The 23029-nt window shown below is 43.0% G+C and overlaps 1 protein-coding gene across 3 annotated transcripts in view; it reads left to right on the top strand.

Annotated features, from left to right (window-relative positions):
• The window catches only part of fam184ab (family with sequence similarity 184 member Ab), a 138005-nt gene that overhangs the window by 45366 nt on the left and 69610 nt on the right, over positions 1-23029 (top strand). For 2 of the 3 annotated variants that reach the window (XM_076037734.1, XM_076037735.1), the window contains exons 2-8: positions 4309-4428; positions 5218-5376; positions 6386-6625; positions 8584-8667; positions 9505-9756; positions 15944-16079; positions 18936-19117. In XM_076037734.1, the coding sequence (XP_075893849.1) occupies positions 4309-4428; positions 5218-5376; positions 6386-6625; positions 8584-8667; positions 9505-9756; positions 15944-16079; positions 18936-19117 (1173 nt within the window). Of the gene's footprint in view, positions 1-4308; positions 4429-5217; positions 5377-6385; positions 6626-7283; positions 7588-8583; positions 8668-9504; positions 9757-15943; positions 16080-18935; positions 19118-23029 lie in introns of those variants that run through there. The other variant, XM_076037736.1, reaches the window with a different exon arrangement.

The raw sequence follows: 23029 nt of genomic DNA, 5'->3' as shown, positions 1-23029 counted from the left end.
TTTTTTTATTTAACTTGAGTTTAGTTTTTCCACACCGGAAAAAGTATTTACAAATTCTGAAATAATCCTCGTATTGCCTTTTTTTTTTTTTTTTTTTAACTGGAAAGGCTCGCATTTCGTTTTCATTAGCATTTGCAGTCATGTTTTGTCAATAATTGGCTACCCTGGACGTTTATGCACAGCATGGACTAGAGTGAGAGAATCACAGAGCTGTGGTTTTTCCCTCCTCCTTCATTAGTAGAAGTAAAGTAACACATGATGGGAAAATGTGTCCAAATATTGCATCTGTATCCAGCATTTAAGGCAGAAATATCAGCGGGAAAGAAAACTGCTACATGCATATTGGTGTAATAACACGTGGCGATGCCATGGTTTACCTCTCCTTTTATTTTCCGTTGCACTCCTCTACTTGAAATGCGGCACTTTCCTCCGTCATTTCTGTTTGTGCAAGTCTGAGGCAACTGGGTTGTTCGTAGAATGTTCTATACCTACTCTATATTTCAATGGAAGTGGGTTGAGTTGGAACTGCGCTTTTTTAGTGGTCTTGGGAAAAAAATTTCAGCCCCTTCAAATATATCTGACATGTAAAAATAAAAAAGGTTGATAACTGCTGTATCCAAAGATGTCTTTAAATATAGAAAGTTAGAGAAAGAGAGTGTGCGGAATAATATGTTCAGTTTGCTAAAAGGCTTTTAAACAAGTACGAGGGAGGGAAAAAAAAAGGGGGAAAGAAAGTAGCCGGAAAATGAAATGTTCCCACTTTTGCGGTGTTTTGACAGCGTCGTCATGTTCCACTGAGCAGCGAGCTCGGCTGGAGCTCCACTGGCGAGCGTCGCAGACTTTGACTTTCTCCCTGCTGACAGATGGAATTTGTGGCGTTCATGGCTGTCGCCGCATCGACCAAGCCAGGCTTAATTGTCAATTATGCAAACCCCTCCAAGGACATGGGACAGTATGGCGATGAGTGATCCAAGGCGCCGATAGAGGATCACGCGATCACGCGCCCGCAATCGTTCAAAACAGTAGATCCATCACGAAATGGGTCCCTTTCAGTGTAAATAACGTCCACGTTTGAAGTTGAACCGCTTCACGTGTCTCCCAAAATCGATGCAAAGCAAACGTTGCTTTTGGGGAAATGTTTTATTTTCCACCATATGAATGAATGAATGAATGAATTATATGCGTGTGTGCAATTTAAAGTGTGTTACTTCTAACTGATAAGAACAGCTGTTTTGCATGTTATTTCCGATGCTCAGGTTCACCCCAGAATCCTAAAGAAGTAAAATAGATGCGATTTTCAGATGTTCAAAGTGCCTGTTTCTCTATTGTCTTTTGTTTTTCCACTTTTTAAATGATAAAAATAATCATGACAATAACTTTGAAAAAAAAAACAAAAAAAAAAACTAGTTTCCTCTGTCAGGGGGAGGCTTTAGATGGGATAAAAATCTTCTAGGCGCCACTGAGGAGACTCAGTCGTCTAATATACAGTAAACGCCTCCTTCGCGCCTCGCGGCATGTATTTTGTCTTAGGACCGTCTTTTTTGGGCTCTGGCTGTTTGTTTTCATCAAACGGCAGCGTTCAAAGCATCTGCAGAAGCCCACACCGACTGTTACCCCCCCCCCCCCCGCAGATACTTCCTGGTTGTGTTTTGACTGTTGAAACATAAAAATTTAAGATACGTCGATGACTCGCTTCTCTCCGATTCCCCCCATTTAAGTTAATGTGTAGCAACTTTAATGGGTGCAACTTTCCAAAAAGGCATACAGGGTTCCCCCCCGAGCCCTCTCCCACACACACACACACACACACACACACACACACACACACACACACACACACACAAACACACACACGTTTTGGACGATGTACTACCTTCTGCATCTCGGGCATTCAGAGGGAAACCTGCTCTTAGGTCGTTAAATCAAATCAAGCATCCATCATGATTCCCATTATTGACGAGCAGTTCGTATTGACTTTGAGCAACATTGCGATATTCAATAGTTCTTGATCCGTTACGCTAATGGCGTTTATTAAAATTCTTGCAACTCGCCCTGCCAGTCACCCGAACACGCACATGCTTGGAAGGCAGAAACACAGACACACGGGTCATTGAGTCATTGGGTGTGCCGGTCAAATAAACTCAGAAATCCTTTGACTTGCCCTTTGTATATAATTCAGACCGTGACATTGTTCCTAAGTGACATTTACTTCTTTATTTGCTGTCCATTAGCTCAATTATAAGGCACAATGCGATGTGATGATCGACTAGATACCTGTCAATCAACCAGAGGGAAACGGCTCCAAATACTTTGGCACTTAAAACAAGGAGATGAGCAGACAAGGAGCACATGACAGCCTAATATGTGGTGAACACGTTTTTTACGTAAAGGCGTTGTTCACCCAGGGCCACTGCCACGCGGACCTGGCAGGTGCAGGACATACAAGAAGAAAGAATATTATTCATGAGCGAACAAATTGCCTCTTGATTCTCTTCCTGATTCTTGATTATGTTGTTCTATTTCCTTTTTTTTGCTGTTGCAACTGTGGCTTTCGGCACGGGGCAGACAGGGGATGTTGAAAAACACAATCACTTGTCGAACCAAGTGGCCCCCGAGCGGAGCGCCTCAAAAGAGAAACACAAAATACACCAAATTTCCATCACTTCTTTAATTCCGCCCGATGGACCACGATCCAGAGTCAGCAAAGGTTCTTTAGCTTCATTGCGCGGTTGCTGAATTATTGACTAGTTGTTTTGGGTTTTTTTTCCTTTCCGTCTTTTTTTCTTTCTTTTTTTTTACGAGGCGAAACGCAGCCGCTCCTCTCACGGCAAGGAGAGAGACGAGAGCCCCGCGGTTTCTCCTTGCGGACATGAACGAAACCCATATCTGACTGCGCGCTCTCTCTGCGCCTCTTTGCATGTGTGCCGGGGATCACTGCGCCGTCAGATTATCGCTCTATGGATGGGCCCGCGTGGTATTTTTGGTTTCGGATTTGAAAGGTCAATCCCGTGCTCGTGTTATTTTTATCTCCGGCAATACGGCCGTCAACCAGTTTCTAGTTTATTAACTGTGGGATGCCACTGATGCCTCGGAGGCCCGGAGCGTAAAAGCCTGTCGTGCACGCACCGTTTGCAGCGATATGCTTGTCATAGTGTCCAATCACGTCCCACCTGTCCAATCAGTTGCCTTTAGCAGTGCAGTAGCTGCGCTACCATCTCTCTTTTTTTGTTGGTTTTACCTTCATTATTTATTTAATCTGTTTGAAAATTTGAACAAAATGTGAGCCATTAATTCTATGCACTGTCAATCAAACAAACGGAAGAACGCGCACGGCCGCACGCTCAAGGTGAAAAAAGTTGTAGAGATGCTCGGCCAAAAAATTTAACTCCAAAATAGTCAAAAAGAGCCAGTCTGTGTTAATCTGTTGACTAGTGAATAAAAAATAATTTGGAAGGACACTTTTTGACTCTTTTGGATTTTCACAAAATCTGAAGAAATTTAGAGAAAAAAAAAAGGAAAACAGGTAGCAGGTTGCAGGATACGCAATCACAAACCAAACAATCCCACACACAAATGAAAAGGCCAAGGTTTTTTAACGCCTTTAGGAAGCATTTTGATTGTATAGACCACATTAGCCATGTTCACTGCTCAAGTGATTATCACGATTTTGCACAATACACATTCTATTTAGTCCATCCATCTCGTTATTAGCACTGAGTAGCTGCCAATTCAAGCAAAAGCTTGCAAAATTGATTGATTGATTGTTTATTTGAACATATTTGTGAGAAACCTTCTGATTCCATTTATGATTTTTAGTTTCTTTGTTCAAACTTTGCATCCGTGAAAACTACTCATAACATGTTTATCTTGTCAAAAATCCTATTATAGTAAAAAGGTATTCATCAGTGAACATCATAGTTTTTTTTGGCATGTTTATTTTAAGCACCAACCAGTTGATGACACAAAACAATACTGTTGCAAAATTACAGGAAGATTCTGAAAAAAAAACAAACCTTGATGCTCTCGGTAAAAAATGTGAAAAGTATTTAACCCTCGGACGATTCCGGGGCGGAAACAAAGTTCCTTGCTTTATCTCCTCCATTGTTTGCTTACTTTGCACGTCCTGCTGTTTAATCTCCGGCGTCCGTTTGATTGAGCACAGCGGCGCCTCACCTCTCCCCAGCCCGGATGAATCGGAGCGTGGAGAATTGCGCTTGGCCTCCCGCCCGCTTTTTTTAGGACCACAATAACTCCTGATTATGAGCGCGTCCAGCGCCTAATGGCTTTCTTCTCTCCCCTGTGCTGCAGGTTATCTATGCACTGAACACGAAAAACGATGAACACGAGGCGGCCATCGCCACTCTGAAGGAGGCCCACGAGGAGGAAGTGCAGCAGATCCTCTCCGAGACCCGGGAGAAGATATTACAGGTTGGGATCTCCTCGCTTTCATTTACCAAAAATGTTCATTATTTCTCCTTCTGGAGAGAGAGACTGAGAGAGAGCGAGAGAAAGAGAGAGAGAGAGAGAAATCTCCCAATACTTTAGAATTCCACTAATGGTTGCTGCTTCAGTTGAGGGATTTGTTTGCAGAGGAGTGCCACCTTAAACTGGCAACCAACCGCTGAGCGGGCAATTGATTTGTTTGCGATTGCAGATTTAACACTAGACTCAAGCGGTCACCCGGCACTTCAGAGAATTGTGGTCAATATGTAGCCCGGGCCCGCTTCACCGTCGGTCTCTCAATAATGTATAGTGGCTGCGCATAGAGCTGCGACATGATGCAGCGGAAGCTGATCCCCTTGGGAGCGAGAGAGAGACGAGATCGCGTTCATAGAGGAATTATGAATATTTAAATGAGCCGGGATTTAATTATTGAATGTGTGTGTTCTCACTTCCTCCCTCAAACAGCTACAAACTTTACAGTGGAGCACATCCTCACGGAGTCGGCCGGAGGCGAAGGTCTACATGCGAAACATGGCAAATGCGACACAGCCTGTGGCTATGCATTTATTTAAAGTCCCTGTTTCAGCAATGCAACGATATGTATCAAAGCCAAATGTAGCTGCCTTTGCCTTTCCCTGTTCGGCTGCCAAACCTATAATTAAAGATGTCTCCTGACTTGTTTTTGACTATTACGTCTTTAGTTTGGCGCGACAAACTTCCCCAGGCTTCAACTTTCTAGTGGTCCAATCAAACTCTGCTGCGCTCTCGAACCAGTACAAGAGCAAGATCAGCGACGAGATGGACCTGAAGAGGCGCATCCAGTCCCTGGAGGAGTCGATGGAGCTCCACGAGAGGATGAAGAGGCAGGCGCTGGCCGAGTTCGAGAGCTACCGACAGAGGGTGGAGGACATGCAGCTCTGCACCGAGGCTCAGGTACGCCCTGTGACGCCCTGTGCGTGTGTGTGTGTGTGTGTGTGTGTGTGTATGTGAGCGAGCGGGCACTCTTATTAGTTTTTAGTTTTTACTTTTATTAGCAAGTTTTTATTAAATTAATCGTGCGTTAACTCGGGACAGTATGCGATTAATCGCGATTAAAAAAAGTAATCGACTGTAATCGACTATATATATATATATATATATATATATGTACACAGACACCTACCTAAATACAAACGCATATACATACATACATACATACATACATAAACACACGTAGAAGTCTTACAGTTCTTATATTTCACTCTGTCGCAGTTTGTGCTGCAGCACGTGAGCTTGTGTGCGCGTTCAAATTTGCGCTCCGTGTCTATTTGCTGATTGTGTAATTAGCCGCTGCCTCGCTAAATGAAATGCTAATTCCAGACTACGCGGGCAAATTAAATGAGAGGCGCGCGTGTTTTCCTCACCGGCGTCATGTCACGAAGTCATTAGCGGTGAAATCGGAATAAATATGTCGCCAGCGAGCCGAACTTAATGCAGCTCGAACGGCACATTAAGGACTCAACAGTGTCAAAGAAAATGCTTTGTTTTTTTGCACCCTGCGGTGATATTGAATTGGCTGTCCTGCGAATGGAAACGTTTGAAAGATCGGGAAACATTTATTCCTGCGAAGGGTCACGCAGGGCTGAAAAGGGAATGAGTGAATTCATTTTTGCAGAACGTGTTAAATATTACCCTGAGCTTAGGAAGAAGCATGTATTGAAAATGGATGGATGAATGGATGGATGGATGGTGTTGAGTATTTTTCTTACTCTTGCTCTTTTGGCACAAGGTAGCTGTGTTTGCTTCCTTTCCACGCACATCTAAATCGGCTGCCAGTGGGTTCAATTCCCCAAGGTCGACCCGTCATCACCAGGCCTCAGGGCCTTTCAAAACGTTCACCCATGATGTGACAAGCCCGTGAGCCCATGGAAACTGTTCTTTTCGCCCCTGTGTATCTCGGCAGCACACGCAGCGTGTGGTCTCCATGTCGAGGGAGGTGGAGGAGATGCGGCGCTCCTTCGAGGAGAAGCTGCGCACGTTCAGCCAGGCGCAGAACCAGTTTGAGCAGGAGAAGAAGGTCGCCCTGGAGGAGCTCAAGGGCCAGCACAGGACGGAGGTCGGGGAGCTCCTGCGCAGCCACCAGAGCCAGAACGCAAACTACAGCAAAGACCAGGAGAAACTTGGGCAGCTGCACAAGGCGGAGGTAGTACACCCAGTCATCCCATCAATACTGTCAAAACTAATAATAAATGACAATTTGAATTTGTCAATAAAGTTTTAACAAGTGCAGCAAAAGTGCGCCGTGTGAGCTTAAACAAGTTTGTCCAATATGCACCGTTGCCATTTCATATAAGAAACAAACGAGACAATGACAAAACAAAACAAAATATTCATTGAAAATAAACGTTAAAGAGATTATTTGCATTTGTTGTAACAGCAAAACAACTGAACAATAAGGTGCCAAGTTATTTACATTATAAAAAGCAGATGATTCAGCACATTACCTTCTCCTCCTTCCACCACGAAGCTGCAAAGTTGCTTCTGATGCACGGTTATGATCATTGACGAAAACGACAGAAATAATGAAAACTAAAATTAAAAAAAATAAAAATAAATTATTTAGATAAAAACTAAAATTACAAGACAAAAACGATAACTAACTTAAACTGTTTTTGTGTGTTAGAAAACTAACTAAAACAGACTTAAATTTAAGTCATATTTCCCTTCGTTTTCGTATCTGTCAAATTAATATTTGCCACGGAAATTTTTAGTTTTAGTTTTAGTTTTCCGCAGCAGCACCTAAATGCAACTCGCGTTTTGTGGCGTCACCTGTCTTTCGCAGCCGTAGGTTAACAAAGGACTCTCGCGGCGGCAAAGTCCGATATGGGATTATTTCGAATATGACGGGGAGTGCGGTGAAAGCTAATGTCTTGTTGTGGAAAAAGACAAAATATGTGTCTTTCTTCTAAAGGGGAAAAACCGGATAAACCTCCATATAAGAAGCTCGCACAAAGCGGCTAATGTTGAGTACCTAAACAAGCTAGCCTCTGTCGGTCCCCTCCCCTGCCGCCGCCCTCCGACAGATAAGCAACATCTCGGCTAGGTAGCACGGGGAAGGAGACAACTGTAATGGACAGCTTTCACCGACGACCAAGCAGCTGGTCAGTAACTACACAGGAACACCACAAGCGGGAAGATGCATTAGTGTTTATTGAGACCGGGATGTCGACACGCCTGTGTGACAGTTGCCCTCAAAAGGTTCGGCACTTAACTCAGACCAAAATTCAAATGCCCCGATGCTTTTAGAGTGAATAACCTTTTTGGAGCTAATTTGGAAACGGTTCGGCTGGTTAATTTTATTTTAGTTTTAATTTTTTGGTTTTTGGTCACAGTGCCACACACAGTGTTCATTTTTAAAACTTCTATCTTTTGTTGAATTTTATCATACAATAGTCACTCCGACCTTTTTGAATCCTGCACCAAACAAATAAGTATGAAACAACTAAAACTGTAACTAAAAGTTATAAAAACAAAAAACAACTCAACAATAACTAAGCTTTTTTGAAAATATGAAAACTAGCAAACCGCTAAAAACTAATTTAAATGAACTACTAAATTGTTGGGAAATAAGTCAAAACGAAATAAAACTAAACTAAAATGAAAAATCCCAAACTATTATAACTCTGTTCTGAAGGACTCAGGCAGATTGCGTAGAACCTTACAACACAAGCTTGTTGAAATATGAAATGGTAAATGGTACTGCACTTATATAGTGCTTTCCAGCACCTTCACGGTACCCCAAAGCGCTCTAACCTTCTGAGTCACAGTCGCTCTGATATGATTGGATAAATACCATAGTACATCACAATGGAAGCAGCGGAACCCAGTGGACAATATAACATGAAGAAAGCAGCCCGTGGAGAATAACTTTGTTCTCATACTAATGGGAAAAAGCTACTATGTTTTGGCCAGCAGAGAAGGCCTAGCTGGCCCGGATGGTCCACCGCTAGGAGAAAGTGGGACTTTAACTGTTTATGTACAACCGTTTGTGTCTTGTTGTTGTTGTTGTTGTTGTTGTTGTAATGTATTCATCATAATTTTATTATGATCTCACTCGCCGTGCTAGGTTGCTGTTAACATGACTGTGTTGGTCCGTCCCAGGTGGATTCTCTGTCGGAGCGGGTGGAGGAGCTCAAGCAGGACAAAAAGAGGCTGGTGGAGGAGTACGAGGCCAAGCTCAGCAAGGTACGGCCGCTTGTCGACGAAACTTTGCGAGAGAAAAAAAATGTCCTGTGCCATGTCAGCTCACGTACTCCAATCCACAAACCTCATCCTTCCCTTCTCGTTCTGTTTGCTCAATGAGTCCATGATACTACGTGTTCTGCTCCACAAATACGTACAAAGCCAATGTGCCTTTGCGACTTTGCGCAACGTCACCTCAGGCAAGGTGATTCTCGGTGTGAAAAATTAAACCTTCTGGGCGTCACCGTGTGACGCTGTGTCCCGCCTGAGATATGATCCAGTTATATTTACATCTCGCCTGTCGACTTTTGCTATTGTCGCACCTTCATATGAAAATAACTGTGTCCCTGAAAAGACCTGAGGTTTATGATCAGGTTTTGCTGATTTAAAACTTTTAAGGACGGAAATATTGCGATCGCTGTCCTGTACGTGATTTGGTACGGATATCAGACTGTCCCTTTTGTACCATGAATGGTTTTGCAGCGAGGCGTTGAGCCGAAATTCTGAGAACATTCATTTCCCTCTGCCGTGTGTGCTTGAATGAGTTATGCTTTGAAAGAAGCCTGGAAACTGAGTCACAGTCCGTTGGCCTTCCTCAAAGTACAAAAACGCTGCGGTTCAATACGAGGAAAAGGCAGAATGGTGCATTTGATGTACTTCATATAGAAGCTATTAATTTCAATAAAGCAGGGGTCCCCACTTGACTGTGAGCACCGTCAGCCAAGTCATTTTGGCTTCAGTTTTTTTTTTTTTGCTGGCATATTAATTTTTTTAAACATGAGATTAGAATTTGATGAGAAAGCTACTCTGCCCAATCCAAATCCGGTCTTTTGTCATCAGGCTCAGGCCTTTTACGAGCGCGAACTGGAGGCCATGAAGAGAACCCAGCAGCTCACGGCGGACAACCTGCTGGCGTGGAAACGCACCGAGGCCGAGCTGCGGCGGGAATTCCAGAGCCAGGAGGCGGCGCTCCAGAAGACCCTCGGCAAACTGAGGGCCGAACTGGCCCGGGTGTCGGACGAGGCTCGGGACAACCGGGACAAGTGCCACAAGCTTCAGACGTCGCTCACGACGGCGGAGAACAATGTCAAGGTGAGTCTGAAAGCGAAACCCCACCCACCAACTCATTTTTACCCGTTGGCCCATGGAACCAAGTCACAAGAGGTCGAGGCTGAGGTTTTGCCCTACAAATTGTCCCCCGCCCACTTCAACAATGTCGGAGGTCGCCATTAACGTCTACATAGACAGACTTGACGTGTTTGCAGATGATTAATGACAATTTTGCAATGACACGAAGCCGAAATTTTATACTGACAGACCGTCGTCCGCCATCTATTGGTGGGAGGGTGGGATTGAAAGACAAAATACAACACTGATAATAACTAAGATCTGAAATTTATGTTACTAATACGAGTATTTTATGTGGCTTTTATAAAAAAGGGTCCCATAAATCATCAAAGTAATATAATAACAGAGACAACACCATCTAAATTTCAAGTCATTACCAGAGAAAATACTTCTTTGGACGCTTGAGTCGATTTTGCTGCCCCCTATTGGGTAATCAATGTCTTACAGCCCTCCGTCTGAAGTGAGGTCCAGAAAAATCTCAGTTTGAAGGGCTAGTTAGCCTTCACTCTTTACCCTACCTCTTCGTCATTAAGAGGATTGAGGCACCGTAGCCGTTAGCGTCGGGCTAAGGGGTTGTTGGGACTCATCAATGCTCACTTTCAAATATGTGGCTGGATGGTGAAATTTTTATTTATTTATTTTTTTTCACACTCAAGGGTCAAGGCTTAAGGTCTTTCAACACAAAATAACATTCAGCACAGTAAACATCCTGCACTGAAAATATGGTGCGCAAAGGTGGTCTTATTGTTATTAAAAATTCTTTCAGCACTTCTGCTCATTGTGTTATTTCAGAGTTGAAGCAAATTTGTGTAAATTTGAACTTTTTCTTGATGGGTCAGTGCAGTAACTCGTTCATTTTTCATTGCCTCTGCATTTGCCGGCATTTCTACTTCAAAGACGGACATGGTATTTGATATAATGCTCACCCAAATAATGAAAAAGTAGACACTAACATATGAAGAGTTGTCTAGACCTGCATTTTGTTGCGGGTTTAAGCTACCCTAATAAAATGCAGCTTGACAGCATGAATGATCAAGCATTGACAGGATGTTAAAACTTGCGAGGAACACTTTGGTCGCCTCATTCATCCCGACAGATCTGTTAATGCTCACGGCCACGTTTCCTCGCTCGTTATGGAAACATCCAGGAAGGAAGTAGGACTTGCCAGCCAAACCCCCTGTCTGTGAAACATTTTGAACATGAGCTCTGATTAAAAAACAACGGGGAAAAAAAAAAAAAAAAAAATCTATCCTTCAGCAATAACTTTATTGTAAATTAGACCAATTTGTTTCGAATGGTGCCGTTAACCGTAAAATTTAAAACACGTCCCTCCCTGAAGGGCTATAGGGATGTTTCACACCTGTAAAGTAGTGTTGTAAACCAGGAAACAGGGCCACACAGAAAACTATGTTTCCTGGTTAAAATACATTAAAATGTTTTTATGTTTTTGATTTTGACCTTATTCATGGTTTTTATATTGGTAAAAGCTTAATATACTGCCCACAAATACATTAATAAAAGTGTATACTCGCAGTATATTAAAAGTAATTTGGTTTTCCTACACACAGAATGGTTCTTATTTACATGTTAGAATATACATAGAGCAGCGGTCCCAGTTCGCTACCATCTTGCACCGCCATATTATTCAGGAAGTCGGTTTGGACAATCCAAGCCTGCCCGACAGCGCGTTTCATATTTAGGGTGAATGCCAGCGTCCTCAAACAAACTAACGAAGAAGAAGTAATTCACTGGCACGTTCAGGAGAGGGAGGAGGAATGAAGAAGCTCTGCAATCTAAAATGTAACCACTTGATGTTGCTGTTTCTTCTCAAAAACTCCAAATATTACACACTCATCCTTTAAAGTAGATTCCTTTCAAGACTTAGTCATATTTGGATTGTGCAGCTCAACTCCTGCGTGTTAAATACAGATCTTCTACCTCAAATACCTCAATTGCTTTGCATTTTGTGGGACAAATTCCGCAGACGTCTTGCCGCGCAGACGGCGTCCTTCTTTGTGGACCAAAAAAACAAAACAAAAGAAACCAAAACAACAACAACAGCAAGGGCTCCGGAGTGCCTTGCGTTCGTTTGCTCGAGTTGGTTTACGTAATTATCTCCAGCAGTTAAAAATAAAGTTGACACGCGCTTCAGGGGAATTTGTTAAGTCGGCTTTGTTTTGTTGTCACGGCTTCCCCTGAAGTTTGGTTGGAATCACCACTGACTGCACAGAGGACAGAAGCCCTTTTTCTCCGACATGCTGTGGGTGTGATCAAGGTCAGCAGTTGTTCCGTGGCCTGGAGTTAGTGGTTTTATTAGTTATCAGAGCAATTAAGCGTAACCCAGATAAGGAAGCGAAAAGAAGAAAAAAAAAGAACAGCAAGTTCCCGCAGTTCTGACAGAAAAAAAGAAATTTTAAAATGAAGAAACAGCCTTTTCCTGTTTCTCTCTCTTTTTTCTTTTCAATATTCAGGCTTTTAAACACACAACTGGTGGCACGATACATTATTGAAAAGTAATAACGGCGTAATCTCTCGGTAATGGCCCCAGTCTATAAACATATCCCTTAATCCTCCCCTGCTTCGTCGCGAGTTCACCATCGGCAGATAAGAAATTTGAATTTAGCCAAGCCAACACAAGATTTAATCTTTTATAACGGCACTTTTAAGCCTCACCCCATGTTTGTCTTGACTTGGATTATCTGTCGTGTGGGTTTACCAAGAGCAGTGTTGTGTCCAAAGTTGCTGTCAAGTTATATTTGCCAAGACTTTAAAAATGTTGATGATTTTTACTGATTTGATTTGATTTTTCATATTTTGATTTTAGAGCAATGGTTTCACCACTGGCCAGTCAAAGGGTGAAGAGCAGCTGAAGGCTCTCTTTTTCCATTTCCATTCAGATTTTAGGAGGCACGTATTCCGTAGCTTCAGATGAACAAAGGCTGCTATGGCAACCATTCTTAAAGACTCGTTCCCCAGTTTTGAGAGTTACAATTGAGGCCTGGGCAGACCTTTGCATAGAGTCTTTTATCGCTGTTCATCCCACATTCATGAACTGACTTCAACCAGGAGCATGTAGGATTAGCATTCAAGAAGAATCCGTGTATCTGGCTGTATCAAGCAAAGACATTTGGTCACTTTGGATATAAAAATATCGAATTTTTCCCAACGTCCTTTTTGAGCCGTTTCAGCTGCTTAATTCTGCACCACCTGCAGGGAGCGTACCGAGTCCTGGCCAAGGCGAGGTCAGTGCCGGGCACCAGACATGTGGGTACTAAATATTGACACGACGCTGGTCCAAAAGCCCCCCCAGTAGGTTTGTGTGAGAACGCTACTGCTCCTTTTTCTCAGTGCTGGCTGACATTCTCCTTTGGCTCGCGCATTAGTGGGCGAGTCTCCGTGGAAATGTGAGCAAACGATCGCTTGGAGAGGCCGTGAGAGACATAATTAATGGCTGAGTGTTTTCACCAGCTTCCGGACGGAATGTGCATGCCAATAATAAAAAAAAAAAGAAATCGCAAATTATCCCCCAAAGTGAAACGCTCCACTCCAACTACGTCAAACTGCCGCTGTCGCCGCGTTCGGACTGAGCACTTCCCCGTCAGGTACGTGCTGAGTACCTGAGTATCAAGTGGGATGAAGTAGCAGAGCGGCCGCTTTGATGGACCTCTGATTCTTCAGTGAAATTCACTCGGTACAATTTGGGTCTCGATGTGATTGGGCCTGCAATATTGAGCTGCTCCCAGTTATATTTTTACACTGCACTTTGTCAAATACACCAAACCTCCTCGCTCATGGTTGGCGCTGTGTTAAGAATTACTAAAAGAGCAGATGCGGTTTTGCTTCCGAATTGAGATTCCTAGTGTGTAAAGACATAGCAAGACAAGACAAGACCTAGCACAAACATAAAGAATAAAATAATAAAAAGCTGAGAGGTTTTTCTGAGTTATTTGCAGTGTTTTTCAATGTCTTTTGTTGCCTCATTGTTTCTACATTAACACCAATGAGCAGCTGTTGGTTAACTGCCGAAAGGACACCAAGCCTCTCTAATTTTCTTTTCATTAGAGCATTGTTAACAGTGAAGGTAAACCAGATATGTGTGTGTGTGTGTGTGTATATATATACTACAAACTTTTGAAAATTCAAATACACACACAAAAACAAAAGTGTGTGTGTGTGTGTGTGTGTGTGTGTGTGTGTGTGTGTGTATTTGAGTTTTCAAAAGTTTGCATAAAATTTACATTTTATGGAAAAGCGCTAAATGACCCATAACTGTTGTAAGAAATTGTTATTTTTGTCATTTTTAATGTTTTTATTTTCACATCTCACATATCCAAGTAAAAATGACATGGTGATAAATTAGTTGCAACGTTTTTTGTTTTTTTTGCCTCTCAATAAATAAGCTGTAGCTCTCCAAAGCTCAGGTCGATCCTCAAAGAGATGCGAGAGATGGAGGGTCTCGCACACACACACACACACATCACATCTAATTTGCCAGAGACTCCTCGGTGGTTAACAGCTTATTGAGGTTTCGTTCTCTTTTTTTTTCCTTTCTCTCCCCCTCTCAGCCTTGGCAGCAGTAATTAAGCTTGAGGCAGCCCGTTTGATGGGACTGAAAGATGTGAAATTGCCTCTCATGAGTTAAAGAGTTTTAAATGAAGCAGCCGCCCGTTATTGTGCGCGTGTGCGCTCGTGCGCGTGCGCCGCCCGCGTCACTCTCGTCCCCGAAGTCTAGTCCCTGTTAATTGAACAGCGTTCGGCAGCATTGACGCCCCTGATCTGTGGTATTAGTTGAAAGCCACCAATGTGCTCCGTTTGACGAACAAGCTGTGGCGGACCATGACATTTAAAACCCTGCTTCTGCCTCTGCCTCTGACTCGTGCATTAACAACGTGCGCAATTACAGCTAATGGCTACACGGCCTGTGTCTGTGCCCCGTGATGTTGAGGTTATTCATAAAACGTCCATGAATGTTTTCCTCCGTCTGGCTGCTGCTCATTTAGTGCTTTCCCATATTCACAAGCTCTTTGCTTCAGATGGGGGGGGCATTTTACTTATTTTGAGACTTAAACTTATAGTTTGTGGATGTCTAAATAGAGATATGCTGCTTTGTTATTAGTATTCAGTTGAATATCTAAATACTCCGAGTTATTATTAGGAGATAGATTAGTATGCGTCTAGATTATGAAATGCATCGGTGGTAAAAAGGTTTGGTAAAAAAAATATACATTGGTAAAAGCTTAATGTACTGCCCATAATTACATTAATAAAAAAAACAATAAGAATATACATAGATCAAGGGTCTTGCTTTCAGTTAGTTTCCCTCCTGCACCGCCATGTTTCTAAGGAAGCCTGGTGTGGACAATCCAGCCACTGACGGCGCGCTTCGTAATTAGGGTGACTGCTCGCAAATAAACCAACGAAGAAGAAGAAGAAGGTGGATAAAGTATTCAGGTTTGGGTGCACAGGTCAACGTAGTTTACTGGCAAGCTCAAGAGAGGTGGGGAGAGTGAAAGACGATTTCTTCTTCACAATCTCCAAATATTACACACTTAACCTTTTAAACTCCGAGTGAAATTTCTTTATTAGTACAGTCACCCACAACCCACAGGTCCACACATATCCAGGGCAAGTTTAAGAATTTACAGTAGTTTGCCTTTTGTTTTTTGAAAGTAAACAAAAAACATTTGTACGTTTGTGTTTGTCTGAAGTGGCCACAACTTTTGAAACCGAAACAAATATTTCCTCATAAGTGTAAAACCTTTTAAGGCTGTCCATTCTTTTCCCCGTCAACCGCCACTACTTCTACGGTTCTCTGTTTTATGATTTATTCTCTCATTCCGAATGCCCAGCTGTTGCCAAGTGCCTTCAGAAAATTCATGAAGCCCACTTTAATTTCACCTGACCAACCAACCAACTTCACCCTGAGACGCCAACGACTGATTTATTGTCAGTGTTTGTCTCCTGCTTGTCTGGTCCTTCACGGACTCTCATATTCTCCCATTTATTTAGCTTTTTACACTGAAACCCTGAAACCCCCCTGACCCCCCCCCCGAAAAGTAAGAAAAACTGTGGTTTTAATTATCTGGGGAGGCAAGTTAAAACCTCCCAGTGGTAACAGATGCCGTGTTTGGTTTCTCTGGTTCTTCCACAGGACTTAACCAAGCAGCTGGACGAGGTGACCCAGAACTCGGAGATCGTGGAGATCCGTCAGAAGGAAGCCGAGTGTGAACTGGAGGCGGCCAGAGATCGAGTCCAGCAGCAGGCCACTGAAATCCTGCTCAAAGCCAGTAAGACTCTCGCTCCTCCTCTCCTCTCCTCTCCTCTCCTCATTTTCCCCCCTCCCCAGTCGCTTCTTGCATCACCACCCGCAACAACGCGTCTTCGTTTTCCACACACACAAACGCATCAAACCTATCCCCGCGGATCCCCCGCTCTTGTCAGTGGAGTCGTCGCCTTGGACACTTTAATGGCCTTGTGCTGTACATCCACGCTCGTGTCATCATCCCCTCGGCCCCTAAAAGGAAAATCAGCGAAAATCCTCCTTGCGTCACTCGCGGTTGGCTAAACGCTGTGTTGTGCAAATTTGTCGCGCGCTAGCTTAGGAGTCCGATCGAATGTATTTTTTTATTTTTTATTTTTTCCTCAAGCAACGCTGCAGCGACGTCAGCGTCTGGGACGTGTCAGCAGCAGCATACCGCGTGCAGGATTATGCGCAGCCCATTAACTCCCACTGAGGGCGCGTTATTGGTTTCCACCGGAGCTGCTCGCGTGCAACCCCGGGTTCACCACGAGGGGCGAGAGAGGAGCCCCGGCTCCTCGTTTATTCATAGCGAGGGATCAACTGTTGTTTTTGCTCATTTAGCCGGTGCGAGGTCGCAGCGAAGCGGGAGAATGCAAAACAAAACCAAAAAAAATCCGCTTTTCGGCATCTGTAAGAGAATATTGAGGGAATATTGAAGGGGAAGAATATGTTTTTTAAATAAAGGGAAACTTTCCTCTGCAGGGTTTCCATTTAGAATTGTTTTATGCACCTTTGTTTCCTATTTGCGCACCAAAACAGTTTTGATGAAAGCCCACGGTAACTCGGAAATATTGCAGTGCGGCCAAGACGCGCATTTGAATAAAAGCATGAATAAAATATTATAAAATCCAAACTCGCGCAACTTCATCCACCCACTCTGCCCGAGCGAGGAAATAACGCCGGGGTTGAGGAGGGAATGGCGGCGTTCCACGTATTAGCGCATTCGTCACGCCGCATGTCGCGCTGTTTACACTCGCGCGTTCATAACAGTCGCCTTGGTCGTACATTAATACGAGGAAAAGACTGGGCCGCATGCTGTTTCTGTTGATGGACTGACTCCCGATACGCGTATTTGCGCAGCAGGAGTCGATGGAAATGCACACACGTGCACGCTTTCTCCTGCAGAATGTGTAAGTAGAAATAAAAAGTGGTCGGGCTGGAGTGGAGTAACGTCCGATGCGACACATTTTGAATATAAATCCAATCAGTGTCTTCCCATGTGTTCGCCCTGCCAAGGAAAAAAAGGCTATTCCAGGCTAAATGCCAATATCAGCATCTTCTAAAAGGTGCATTCTGAAGCAAACTGACTGGAACACTGACATACATATATTATTTTTTTATATTATTTCCTGGCCCAGGACCAAAAGAAGACTCTTATATTTAGTCCAGTTCTTCCACTCATCTGTGACAGTAATCAATGCGCTCGCTCAGAGGTGGGGAAACAAACCTATTGTAGTTGTGACCTCACCAACAAGCCCCTGAGGGACAAAAGACTTTGAACATCAGCTGCTCGGCCGTCAAGTCCGAGGCAGTATATTGAGATTGGCTCTTGACGAAACCTTTTAAACTTTACCTTTTACTTTTTTAACAGTCCTATGATGGGGATTCCTGAACTCTTGGGAATCTACAGCCACTTAATCTTACAACCATATGTGTGGCTGTGACTGTGGCGATAAAATACTTCATTACCCGGGTGTTCTGTGTGTCTTGCGAGAAGTTTTTTTATTTTTTTTATTTTTTTTTGCAACGTTAATTTGGTGTGCTGAGCGTTTGATAGAAACCTCTCAGCTACCTGAGCTCAGTGAGCCCTCATCACAATGTCTATATTGCAGAAATAACTGCAGTGGTGCCCTTCACGAGCTAAATGGGTCTTTGTTCATCAATTGCAGGGTTTTTAGATAAACCTAAGCACATTGTTATACAATATAATGATGTAATAATATAATAACAACAATATAATTATATTGTTATTTTATCATTTTATTGTTCTCTCTCAATAGATAGATAGGTGGATTGTTTTCTCTCAATGGATGAATGGATAGATAGATGATAGATCGATGTGTACACAAACAAACTCTGTTGACAGTCGTGTCCTTGAAAACGGGACACATTTGTTGTTGCTAGGCAGAATGACAGATAGATAGCCAGTGGAAAAAGTGATCGGAACACTTGTGGGGAAGACTGAAGAATATGAATTAAATCCTGTTGAGTGTTGTTAACCTTCGTGTAAGTTAACCTTCCCACAAGGAACCAAAGCCAAGTATCAAGCTGCTCCTTGATACTTAGGTTTTGTTGGTTTTTAACTATTAAAATAGATAATTACAATTTTGTTCTGGGCAATGATTCATACTGTGGACACAAACAGACTCAGTTGAGAGTTACATCCAGGATTCATCTCTTGTTGCCTGATAGAATGGGAGCAGTCTGTACTGCAGATAGATAGATAGATAGCTAGATAGATAGATAGATAGATAGATAGATAGATAGACAGATTGTCCCTTTTAACATTTCTACACTTTAGCTGCTTAGATTTCCTTTTCTGAAATATCTATGTTGACAGAAATCTGGAATCTGAAAATTAGATTGCTTCAGTTTCAACCACAGAATTATTTTGACTTAGCCAAATTGTGTATTCTGTACAAATAACTGTCAAATTGGTACAAAATGGTAAAAATGAAATAATGAATTACCAGACAAATTTTACCCTTCCAATACATCCCCCTTACGTCATGTGTTGTTTCCCGGGCGGGAGGCCTCCACGAATGACAATGAGCGCACGGCAGCCTGACCGTCTCCAGTCGGCGGCATTCGCCTCACGTCCGTTGCCTCTGTCCCGCTGCAGGTCAGATAAGCAGCCTGCAGGCCAACCAGATGACCCAGGAAGCCGCCATCAGGGACCTGGACAACGAGCGGAGCCGGCTGAAGGACAAAGGGATGAGGCTGGAAGAAGAGAGGGAGTCGCTGCACACACAGTGCCAGGCCCTGGAGGACCGGCAGAAACAACAGCTCCTGTCCCTGGAGAAGGTCTGTGCCGGAGACTGTCACCCGTCATCTGTGTGAATGGTCATAACTGAGCAGCTGAACTATTTATAGTGCATTCAGTACATTTAAAATAGAGTCTTTTCAAGCTTAAAATCCTGCATTGTCAGGATGAGATATGACAAGATTTTCTTACTGTAGTGACTGACTTAGTTACTAAAGTAACATAGTAACTTTAAAGTAACTTACTTAGTAACTTACTGCCCATAAATACATAAACAAAAGTGTGTGCAATAAAAGTAATTCGGTTTTCCTACCCTTGGAACGGTTCCTGTATGTATATAAGAATATAGACAGAAAAATGGTCTTCATCCCAGTTAGCTGCCATCCTGCACCACCATATTTCTAAGGAAGCCTGGTGTGGACAATCCAACCCGCCTGACAGAAGTGTTTTGTATTTAGGGAAGAAGCTTGAGAATAAACCAACGAAGAAGAAGGTGTACGAGGTATCCAAGTTGGTGCTCGCAGGCCTCCGTATCTCACTGGAAAGCTCGGGAGAGGGAGGGTAACAGAGTGTACAGAAGGAACTTAAGTGACAGAGCGCATCAATCTAAAATGAAACCACTTCATGTTGCTTTTTCTTCTTAAAAATCTAAAGTATTAAGCACGTAACCTTCGAAATGTTTCAGTTTTCAGCTAAACAAGACTTGAAAATGTTAGCACATGCTATGTCATCTAGGATTTCCTTAAAAATACTTTATATGTAAAAATGATAAAATATCAGAAAATTCTAAGATTATTCAGTTACTCTTTCTTTGGAGCTCTGTTTTATATAGCATGATGAACACATTTACAATGGACTCATAATGCTTCATAAATGAAGTGGTAAACATTGATAATCGCAAATGACAACTTTTGACAAGGCTCATTAAGGATTACAAATAGAGGATATACAACGCGTTATAACCTTGTCATTCAAAGTGATTTGTATCTACATTGCATGAAGTTGTGTTCTCATACTACCCGTAAAAATAATGAAAGGACGAATGTATGTATAACTGGATTCTGTACTGCTTCTTATAGTCTTTTACATTGTCATATGTAATTATATACGTAATTACTTTATGATCTAAGAATTACAATGCCTAACAAATGTGCTCATGATGCATTATACAATAGAGCACCATAGAAAGTGTTACCTAAGATCCACTTCTTGGTCACGAGGATCTTCTCAGCTGTCAAAATATCACACGCGTGACTCACTGACTTCAGCAAGCAGGCAGTTGATTTATTTTTTTTTTTTTTGGCTTGCTTAATATTCTAATCGTATTCTTATTGTTTCTGGTCATGTAAGATTTAGAGAAGTCCTCCAACCGCAATGGATTTGATGGTTTTGTCCTTGCGTGTAGTTATAAAAGATCTGTCCGTCACACCAAATATCAGACGTGCCATATTTACAGGAGCTGTCCCTGTGGGGCCATCCGTTTATTTTAGCACCACGTTTGCGGCTTGAGGCATGAGCGACGCAGATCATTTATTACGTGCATCTTTGTATTCCCTCCCTTTTGCCCTGAGCGTTCTCCTACTCCTATTTGATGAGGCCCATTTTCTCAAGAACTCTTCAGTAATCCCCAAAAGCAAAGACAATTTGTGGGCCCTGTGAAGCAATTCAAATGGTTATTTGCAACAGGAATTATGATAAAAAAAAATATGTTGTTAATTTTGTTGTTGTTGTTTCTTTACTTTCAGCCGAGTTGGAACAGCTTTGTCATTTATTTAGCAAAACTTGACTGACTGGCTTCTCCAGTGTGAGTCCGATGTTGTTTGCATCCTGAAGGAATATTAAGCTTCATATAGTCATATGGTTTCTGAATTCTTTTTTTTCTTTATATCATACTTTTAAAGCTTAAGTGTGCAATATTAGGAAATCTTGAGAAGAAACTGCGGCATCGAGGGGTTACATTTTAGATCACCCTCCCTCTCACCGTAGTTCGCCGGTGAACTACGGTGGCCTGCGCACACGCACCTACGCACCCTGTCCACCTTGTTCTTTGTTGGCTTGTTTGAGGCTTGCGTGCATTCACCCCAATTACGAAACACGCTGCCAGGTGGGCTGGAATGTCCACACCAGGCTCCCTTAGAAATATGGTGGTGCAAGATGGCATCTAACTGGGAGCGAGACCCTTGCTCTATGTATATTGTTATATATAAATATGAACTGTTCTGTGGGGAGGAAAACCAAATTACATTTATTGTACTGCGATTATACACATTTACCAATGTATATATGGGCAGTATATTGAGCTTTAGCCAATATAAAAATCAGAAATCAAGACAAATATTACACACTGGACCTTTCTTTTTCACATTTTCTGTCCATAACTACAAAGACATGGACCATAATAGTTCAAGGCAAAACAAAATAGACAGAGTAACAAAAACATGATGAGACAAAACCAGAAATTATGATAAAAGGGGGTGAGAAGGTTGGCACAGAATATTACGGCAAAGCGAAACAATGTAAAAATAATAATAATGAATAAATGTAGCTAATTTCTTTCAAGACAAAATCTAGTAAAATTCCAGGGACCATGAAGTTCATCAGGAATGACGTCATCTTGGAGAGTTAGAGCAACATGTTCCATTGAAAGTCAATCTGTAGTAAGTCCTTATACCAGTTTTCCATGCTAAAGCAGTTTGCTTTACGTTGTTTCCAGTTCATCAAGATATGTTTGGCTGAAAGAAAGGCACAATGGACCTTTAAATAGCCGCCGTGCAATTCATCAGTCCTCACAAGAGTTCATCCTAACTAGTTTTCAATGGATTGAGGTTTTACAGCACAACACAGCAAATCTGCCTTGATCAAAAGTGAAAGGCTGGGAGCAAAAAAAAAATCAATACCCTTAAAAAGTGTTCAACTTGCCAATCGTGTTGCATTTACAAACTGGCTGCTCCCCTGAAAAAGCTCAAAGGTCAGATGCTTTAAGAAACGCTGCAGTCAGCAGACCAACCGCAGCCAACGCTAAATGTCAAGTGCCGCTGCTTCATGTGTGTCCACCCCCACCACCACCACCGCCACACACACACACACGCACACCACCACCAACCCTCCCTGCCGCTCCTTTATGTCTGACATTTGGCGGCGTAATCCTCTGGGAGCCGGGAGAGTTCTCCCGCCGAGGGAGGCTGCTGTGAATTTGAATATTGTCCTCGGGATGAGAGAGAGAGGGAGAGAGACGATCTCGCGCCACATAAATTTTGCATCCCTCCCCTACTTCCCCGTGACGACCTCGGAGCTTGACTGATTCGGGCTTGAAATGGATTAATCCCAGTTATCAGCGGCTGTTTGCCGGCGGCGCGTCTCGTCAATCCGCATCAGGCGAATCTGGTCATGTAAAAGTGGCTTTTTTTGTCCCGACATACAGCTGCTCAACCTATCTGCATCTCGTCAAGATCGTTTGTCTGATTGCTGGTGATGACACTGGACGTAGGAGGGGAGGGAATAGAGGAGATGTCGAGGGTTATTCGATTTCAATGCGGCGACTGCAGCTCAGGAGGTAGAGCGGGTTGGCCAATTACCGAAAGGTTGGCGGTTCAAATCCCGCTCCATCCCAATCTCTCGTCCTGTCCTTGAGCAAGACACTTAACCCACATTGCCTCGTACGAATGTGAGTGGATGTCGGGTGGTGGTGGTGGTGGTTCTGAGGGGCCGTTTGGCGCAGATTGGCTGCCGGAACAGCTGCGGTGACACATGTAGCTCGCCGCCACCAGTGTAAATGTGGTGTGAATGAATAATAGGTTCAATGTAAAGTGCTTTGGGTCCTTGAAAAGCGCTACAGAAATCCAATCCAATCCAATGTATGTCTGTGAAGGTTCTCAGTCATCCAGGTCATCTTGAGGTATTAGAGTTGAGTGAGGGCAACTGGACTTTCAAGACCACAAAAACAAGTCCAGTTG

Source organism: Nelusetta ayraudi, unplaced genomic scaffold (assembly GCF_046127955.1).
Source record: "Nelusetta ayraudi isolate G7.1 ecotype Tasmania unplaced genomic scaffold, CSIRO-AGI_Nayr_v1 ptg000052l, whole genome shotgun sequence".
In the NCBI taxonomy this organism is placed as follows: domain Eukaryota; kingdom Metazoa; phylum Chordata; class Actinopteri; order Tetraodontiformes; family Monacanthidae; genus Nelusetta; species Nelusetta ayraudi.
The sequence above is the reverse complement of the archived record's forward strand: the minus strand, read 5'-3'. Positions and strand labels throughout refer to the sequence as shown.